The sequence below is a fragment of the Oryctolagus cuniculus genome, chromosome 1 (assembly GCF_964237555.1).
Source record: "Oryctolagus cuniculus chromosome 1, mOryCun1.1, whole genome shotgun sequence".
NCBI lineage: Eukaryota > Metazoa > Chordata > Mammalia > Lagomorpha > Leporidae > Oryctolagus > Oryctolagus cuniculus.
Window position 1 is genome coordinate 61,526,974 of NC_091432.1, and position 8,480 is coordinate 61,535,453.

The 8,480-nt window shown below is 43.7% G+C and overlaps 1 protein-coding gene across 1 annotated transcript; it reads right to left on the reverse strand.

The window, feature by feature from the left end:
- Window positions 1-385: 385 nt before the first annotated feature.
- OR51M1 (olfactory receptor, family 51, subfamily M, member 1) lies at window positions 386-1,372 on the reverse strand. The gene is given in 1 exon segment (NM_001171456.1): window positions 386-1,372. A coding segment is annotated over 1 exon segment (987 nt).
- Between the last annotated feature and the right edge of the window lie 7,108 nt (window positions 1,373-8,480).

Below are 8,480 nucleotides of genomic sequence, written 5' to 3' on the forward strand. Positions count from 1 at the left end.
CAGGTACATTAGCAGGGAGCTGGATAAGAAGTGGAGCAGTCGTGACTCGAACCAGCACCCATATGGGATGCAGGCCCTGCAGGGACAGCTTAACCTGCTACACTACAGTACTTGCCCCTAATGATGACTCTTGTTATAGACTTATTCTTGACAACTTTAGATATCACCAAAAAGGTAAGATCTCAGATGTAGAATGAGGCATTACAACTCAAAGAGAAGATGAGTAATTTTGAGGCAAAACTCAAAAAATAAATTCATCCATACTTTATTCATGGTGAAAACAAAAATGTTTTGGGGAACATGAAGTATTATAACAAATACACAGGGCTAAAAGTATCTGCCCTGATTAGGGCTTTTTTATAAGCTTTCAGTGGCACGTTTAACCCTAGAACTCAGCACTGGCCTTTCTAAGACCAAGGAAGCTGGTGATGGCACGGCGGATCTCTTTGGTCTTAATACTGTAGATAATTGGGTTGAGCATGGGAGGCACAAAAAGGTAGATGTTGGCCATAAGAAGATGGACAGCAGGTGGGGCATTCTTCCCAAAGCGGTGTACCAGGGAGAGCCCCATCATGGGCACAAAGAATACGAGCACAGCACAGAGGTGTGAGGTGCATGTTTGGAAGGCTCGGAGCTGCTCCTCTTGGGAAGCCAGTCCTGCAACTGTGTGTAGGATGAGTCCATAGGAGAGTGCTATGAGCACCAAGTCCAGCATCACAGTGAAGACCACCAGTGTCAGCCCATACAGGTTGTTGAAGGTGGTGTCTGTGCAGGCCAGATGTATCACTTCCTGGTGTAGGCAAAATGAGTGGGAGAGAACTAGAGGCCCACAATAGGGAAAGACTTTCAGGAGGAGAACAATAGGGATAAGGGCCAGAGGTCCCCGGAGGATGACAAGCAAGCCTGCCCTGATTACTCTCTGGCCAGTGATAATGACCGAGTACCGCAGTGGGTGGCAGATAGCCACAAAGCGGTCAAAGGACATGACCAAGAGCACGGAGGACTCCATGAAGGAAAAGGAGTGGATACAGAACATCTGGATTTGACAGGCTTCAAAGTGGATCCTGTGGGATTTGAACCAAAAAATCCCCATTGTGGTAGGCAAGGTGGACACTGACAGTCCCAGATCAGTGAGGGCTAACAAGGACAGTAGATAGTACATGGGTGTGTGGAGACGAGAGTTGCTCTTAATAATTATTAGAATGAAACAATTACCTGAGATGGCCATAAGATACATAAAGAAAAGGGGGATGAAAATCCAGTGCTCAATGGTTTCCAGTCCTGGAAAGCCAGTGAGGTAGAATATGGGGCTAAACTGAGTAATGTTGGACAGGGACATGACCTGAGGATGGCAAGAGTATTGGGCTGGCATTCCACAGGGTCTGCGCTGAAAATAAATGGATATTTCTGGTTATTAATTATTCAGATTCACCAGCATTCACACAATCATAGGCAGCAACACAATCACCATCACCTTCAGTATCATCTGGTCCAATATTGTCAACTCCATCACACTTACTGAAACTTTCTTTGATAACATCTTTGCCAATTTTCACTCCATATTTCTATTATTGCTATTCCTTCTCCTTCTCTGTCTTCTTTGCTGGCTTATATTCGTTGTTCATTCCTTAATTAAAGATGTTTCTATCCTTAGTCACTTCTGGATAATGATCTATTGTTTCTCCTCAGACAGTGGCATCCACCCCATAATTTCTTTTATCATCCATAATAGATAAGTGGTAAATCTAAACTTGAGGAACTTATCTTCTTTACTTTTGATGTCCAGACCCATAAATCTAGCAACATACTGAGTATCTGTACTGTGACATTTTAGTTACCTCAAAACCTTAACTTACCATCTCTTCCCCTAATAACCTTCTTGTTTGCCTGTTTGTTATCTTAGTAGCCTAAGTAAAAAATTAAGCTTTATGTTTCACTCCCATATATCACATGTCTTTCTAATCTAAATCAACTAATTGCTAAATCCTGGGATTTCTATCTGCTTTGAATATGTTTATTCACCAACATCTTTATTAATTTTGCCTTACTATGTCTTCCTAGATTATTCCAACAAACAATAGTTTGCACTATTCTACTCATTCACTACATTATGGCAAAAGATAGCTTTAAAACCAGCTTTGACATAATGTGTACAAGTTTTTAAAAATAACATTCAAATTCCTGAATTACAACTGCTTATACCCTATATTCCAGTCTACCCCAATTTTCTCCTTCATGCTTATGGGGTACATGACTATCTGTTGCTTTTAGTTTTTGTTTAAAGTCCTATGGAACTGTGATCTTTCTTGTTCTTACTTGTTGACTATTATGGTTAGTGGTTCATTAATCCTGTGATTATAGAGTGGTTTGAAATTATGCTTTTGCCAAAATTAAGGGAAAAAAAGGAAGGACAGAAGAGGATTGAGCGAGGGAGGGAAATATGCTTATCTTAGAATTGTACCCATGAAATCTGTTGTTTATATTAATAAAATTTAAAATTAATAATAAACAATTCTGGTTCTCTAGTATTCTTCCTCATATCTAAACATTTATTTTTAAATTTTTCTGGATTGAGAACAGTTCTTTCTATAAGAACTTTCCTTTACACCTTATGTAGCTAACTCCTATGCACACAACCTACTGTAGCTTGGGCATGGCAGGGGATTTTTCTGAAGTAAATGTACCAGCCAGACTGGTGGCTGCCAGGGAAGGGGTTTGCCTTCCTTCTCTGTGTGTAAGAAACACCTCAACTCCAGCGGGGAGAACTGGGGACAAACAAGTCTGTTAGCCTGGGAGCAGATTAAGAGCAAGATCTTCCCTGCTATGCTTACTGGTTCTGCTCATAAAATGACCTAATATACATTTGCATAAATTAATGATGGTTTGTTGATTAGAGAAAGTAGAAGGCTGAGTGTACCAGACAGCTTGGAGGAATCCATGGGAACTATGGGAACTATGGGGAATCTATGGGAACTATGGGAATCTTTGGGAACAATGGGGCTTCTGGTGCCAGTGGGAAGCTCATGTACTCCCAGGATCCGGAGAAGGCCTGGCCTGCTACACAGGTGCTGGGCAAGAAGAGCAATGAGGACCTTCTCCCAGTTTTCATAACAGAATACTGACGGTGTTGTCTCCCTTTCTCCAGGGAGCCCTGGTCTTGTTCTCTGATCTTTTCTCTCCTTCAGCTTCAGTGCAGAGATTGAGAGTAACAGAACATAAGGGTTTCTGTGGGCATCTGGATTTTTCAAGACTTCAGTTTCAAGTGAAAAAGCAAAAACAAAACAATGCTCAAGTGTGGAGGATAAATTTGCCTAAGGTCACTCAAGTAATTAGAAAAGATGCCAAAATTAGAACTCGGAAAAGGTTCACTGCTCTTTGGGACACCTACACAGCCCCTGATGTCTGCATTTTCTTACATGCATTCTTAATACCCACCCCCTTAAACCGCACCTTAGGATAGTAGTGGACACTTACCAACAGTTGTTAAATTTAAAAAAGTGAAGCCCAGGCAGCCTGTGCTGCAGAAGGAAGATGGTGTGCAGGGGTGGCTCCAGCATCGGTGAGCGGCACTAAGCTGGTGACTACCAGGGAAGGATTTATCCTCCCTCTCCCGGGTGCATGTGAAATACCACAACTCCAGCTGGGAGAGGCCAAGAACAAACAAAGTCTCCAGGGCTGGAGGTCTCTTGGTAGGCCTGGAGGTCTCTTGGTAGGGCACGTTCAATATCTCTAGCCACTTCTGTGAATTCATCTGAAACTGAGGAGCCCCTAACTATAGATAGCTCAGTTCTTGGGCTCTGGCCACCAACAGAGATCTGCTATAGAAAAAGTGGTTCCGTCACGCCTTATCTCTTCTGCTTTATGAAGGAACCAATCCCTCTCACTTGTCACTTCCTAGACTCCTTACCTTTTTCCATTAGAATGGATACATAATTTTCCAGAGAGGCTGGACTTGATATATGAAGAGGACTATGCATGTGATGCCAACATTACCTTCTAAATTGCTCATCTGCTTTGAAACAACCATAACCTCCCAAAGCTCCTCTCACTCTGCACTCATTTTCATGTCTATCTGTATTTATTTGGACTCAATTGTTCTTCATCTCTTCCAGTTGTTTTTATCTCTGAGCCTAGAAGTCAGCCAGGTTAAAACCTTCCATATATGATCCCACCTCAAAAAACATGTCCAGACTTAGGCTTTCCCAAGGCTGTCTACTCAACTTTGAAAGCCCAGGACACTCCTTCAACAAGCCCAAAAACAAACAGGCTTTTTAAAACTTCTTGCCTTTTCAAACAACAGAGAAGGGCCTATAGGTGTTCCCTGGTGAACTCTGCCTTTCAAATAAAGATAATAAATTCATTTATTCATTAAAAAAAACTTTTTACCTTCTTTCCTGATCTGTTAACAAATACCATCATGTTTTAGAAAAGCTCAGTTAGCATATCTTCTCTCAGGCCATCTCACAGAGCCTGAATGGATGTTATCAGTGATGCGCATGTTTCTCTCCCCTTTCAGCACAGACACAGAAAGTCATACACATAGACACATTTACACACACACACACACACACACACACACTCACTTGGATAGCATCACCAAACAAGGTATTATGTCATTCACATAGGGGGTGGTTGATAAGAATTTTGGGAGGGTGAACTCCAAAATGGGGCATATAGATTCAAAGTAAGCACAGAGACTCACGCAGTTTATGACATGCAAGTGTGATCAGAACACATCCACGCAAGTAGTGGCACCACTGTATACAAGATAAGTAGAGGTTATGGCCAGAGGACAAGAGGCAAATCAGGGTGTGGCACAGGATACGGACAGCAGAATGTCCTACCAAACAGTACTATGAAGAGGGTCCTAGCTAGTGTGCTGAACAGTGGAGCTGAGCATCTTCAGTTGGGCTTATAGGAGACAGAATCCTTACCAGAGAAATGTGAGAAAATTCTGCATTTGAGCTTTTCCAGAGAGCCTAGTCTGGATAGCATAGCAGCAGCAATGCTATTATAAGATTCACAATAATTTTTCAAAAGGTTTATTTATTTATTTGAATGATTAAGTTAGAAAGAGGCAGAGGTGGAGACAGACAGAGAGAGAGGAGAGAGAGAGAGAGAGAGAGAGAGAGAGAGATCTTCCACCCACTGGTTCACTTCTCAAATGGTTGAGATGGCTATGGTTCGGCCAGGCCAAAGCCAGGATCCAGGAACTTCTTCTGGGTCTCCTATGTGGGTGCAGGGTCCCAAGCACTTGGGCCATCCTTCACAGCTTTCTAAAGCACTTTAGCAGAGAGTTGGATTGGAAAAGGAGCAGCTGGGACTCAAACTGTCACCTATATGGGATGCTGGTGCTGCAGGTGGCTGCAGCTTAACCAGCTACATCAACCGTGCCAGTGATGATATTGCTATTATTATGCCACCAGCCTCGTCCTGGCTGACCCCTGCCACGACCCACCCACCATGAGCAGGGCTGTGCACATGTGGCCCAGCCTGGACAGCACCTTGGGGCCGTGCCTGCCGCTTCCCTACGTTCGCACCACCCGTCACCTGTTTTCAGCCCCCCCCCCCCCGTGGCCCCCTCCAACTCCGTCTCCAACACCTGCCACAACCTGAGCCTCAACTGGAGCCTGGGGGACCCTGACGTGGAGGTCGTGGATGCAACCACGGGGCGTGTGAAGGCAGATGGCAGTCTCCGGCCGCCGTCCCACCTCTGCAAGGCGACCTTCCTCCTGGCCTTCTGCCAGGTGGCCTGTGCGCTGGGCAAACCCACCTGCTGGTGCTGAAGACCTACGAGGCCGCCAAGGCTGGGCCCTACCAGGAGGCTCGCCAGCAGCTGTCTCTGCTCCTGGACCAGCAGGGCCTGGGTGCCTGGCCCTGGAAACCGCTCGTGGGCAAATTCAGGAACTAAGCAGATATGGGGCTGAGGCCCAGCTCCCAGGGGGACCCCGCGGGACAGTGCTGCTTGGGAAGGGGCTGCAGGGGTGAGGGTGGGGTGGGGTAGGCTGGAGGGGCTGTGTGGATGACTGGGGTGGGGGTGGGGGGTGGGGTGGTGCTGGTGGCATGATATTGCTATTATTTGTGGACATCTATTGCATATGAGAACAACTATTCTAAGTGCAAAAAAAGTGTTGGATATGGCAATACCATGTATGTGTTTGTGTAGTTGAACTACAGAGGAAGACTAGGAATGGCAACCAAAATGAGATATGAAGACAAGGTAAGATGGACATTTAGAGAATAGAAGAGAGGTAATGCCTTAAAATGAGTTGGAAGGGATAGACAGAGAAAAGACCCTGACAGTATTTGCATGACATGTCAGAGAATGCATGTTTTGATGGTAGAGGTTAGGTAGGTTTTTTAGAGAACTTTATTAGCAATATGCAGGTAGAAGTCAAAGTCTGCTGTGGATAGGGATGCTTTTTTTTGTATGTGGAACCAGGTGATGATGAAACATCATTAACCGATATGTAAAGGAGACACCAGCGGGGAGAGGAGGGACGCCCAGGGCTCCGAGTCCACACATCAGCGCTGGAGGCGGAGGTGAACTCAGTAACCGGAGACACTGGCGGGGAAACAGAGGACAGAATTTTAGAGGGAAGCTGGCATTGAAGCGGGAAAGTTCAACAGACTGACTACCGGAGAGAAGGAAAAATTAATAAATAAATAAATAAATAAAAAGGTGGGGGCGTACTGGTACAGACAAGTTCCACTCTCCACCAACCTTGCAAAGGCGAGCAAGAGACAAAGAGCTGGGATATACATAATAAAAGGGGAGAGTTAAGGCTACAATTCAGTAGCCTAGGCAACCCAGTGGGAGTCCGCAGGAGAAATGGAGCCTGCACAGACTCTTTGGGTAGAAGCCAGAGATCGGAAGCTAAATACCATCCATTCTGCTCAGCCTTGCAATATTACTTACCTCCTGAATAAAAAATAAAATAAAATAAAATAAATAAAAATAAATGAATAAATAAATAGAGATTTACCACACATAACCTGAGGGTGTCACCTTGGCACACCTGTAACCCTGAAGAACCAAGCAGAGCTCTCAGGCCGCACCCATCTCAAGCCTCCAAGGCTCCTCCAACAGCAGGCAGTCCACTTAACACGGACATAGTATAAAAAAAAAGAAAAAAAAACTCTCAGTGAGGGAAACAGAATTAACCATGCCAAGCAATAAACACAGAAATCAAGGGAACAAGATCAACAATGACACTATGACACCTCCAAATAAACAAAACACCCCAAGCCAAGATTATGAAGATGATGAGATAGAAGAAATGCAAGATACGGATTTCAAAAATTTATGTTAAGAACATTTAGAAGTTTTCAAAAGCAAATCCTTGAACTACAGAAATCCTTATTGGACAGAATTGAAAATCTCTCTTGTGAAAATGAAATTTTAAGGAAGAATCAAAATGAAACGCAGAAACTAGTAGAACAGGAAAGTGTGATAGTGACGAGAAATCAAAATGAAATGAAGAGCTCAATAGATCAAATGACAAACACATTAGAGAGCCTTACAAACAGAATGGGTGAAGCAGAAGAGAGAATATCGGACTTAGAAGACAGAGAACAGGAAAGGATACAGTCAAACCAAAGAAAAGAAGAGGAAATTAGAAATCTAAAAAATATTGTTGGGAATCTACAGGATACTATTAAAAAACCCAACATTCGGATTCTAGGAGTTTCTGAAGGCATGGAGAGAGAGAAAGGATTAGAAGGCCTTTTTAGTGAGATACTAGCAGAGAACTTTCCGGGTTTGGAGAAGGACAGAGACATCCTAGTACAGGAAGCTCATAGAACCCCAGTAAACATGACCAAAAGAGATGCTCACCACGACACGTTGTGATTAAACTTACCACAGTGAAACATAAAGAAAAGATCCTAAAATGTGCAAGAGAGAAACGTCAGATTACTCTCAGAGGATCTCCAATCAGACTCACAGCAGACTTCTCATCAGAAACACTACAGGCTAGGAGGGAATGGCGAGACATAGCACAGGTGCTAAGAGAGAAAAATTGCCAGCCCAGAATATTATATCCTGCCAAGCTCTCATTTGTGAATGAAGGTGAAATAAAGACCTTTCATAGCAAACAGAAATTGAAAGACTTTGTGGCCACTAGTCCGGCTCTGCAAAAGATACTTAAAGATGTGCTACACTCAGAAACACAGAAACACGGCCATCAATATGAAAGAAGGGAAAGGAAGAACACCTACCAATAAAAGAGCATGGGAAGTTCAAAGCATATACTAGAAAATATTTCCGGGAAAATGGCAGGGCAAAGTCACTATGTATCAATAGTCACATTAAACGTGAATGGCCTGAACTGTCCAGTTAAAAGACACAGACTGGCTGACTGGCTTAAGGAACAACACCCAACTATTTGTTGCCTACAAGAAACACATCTCTCTAACAAAGAGGCATGCAGACTGAAAGTGAAAGGTTGGAAAAAGATATTCCATGCCAACAAAAACCA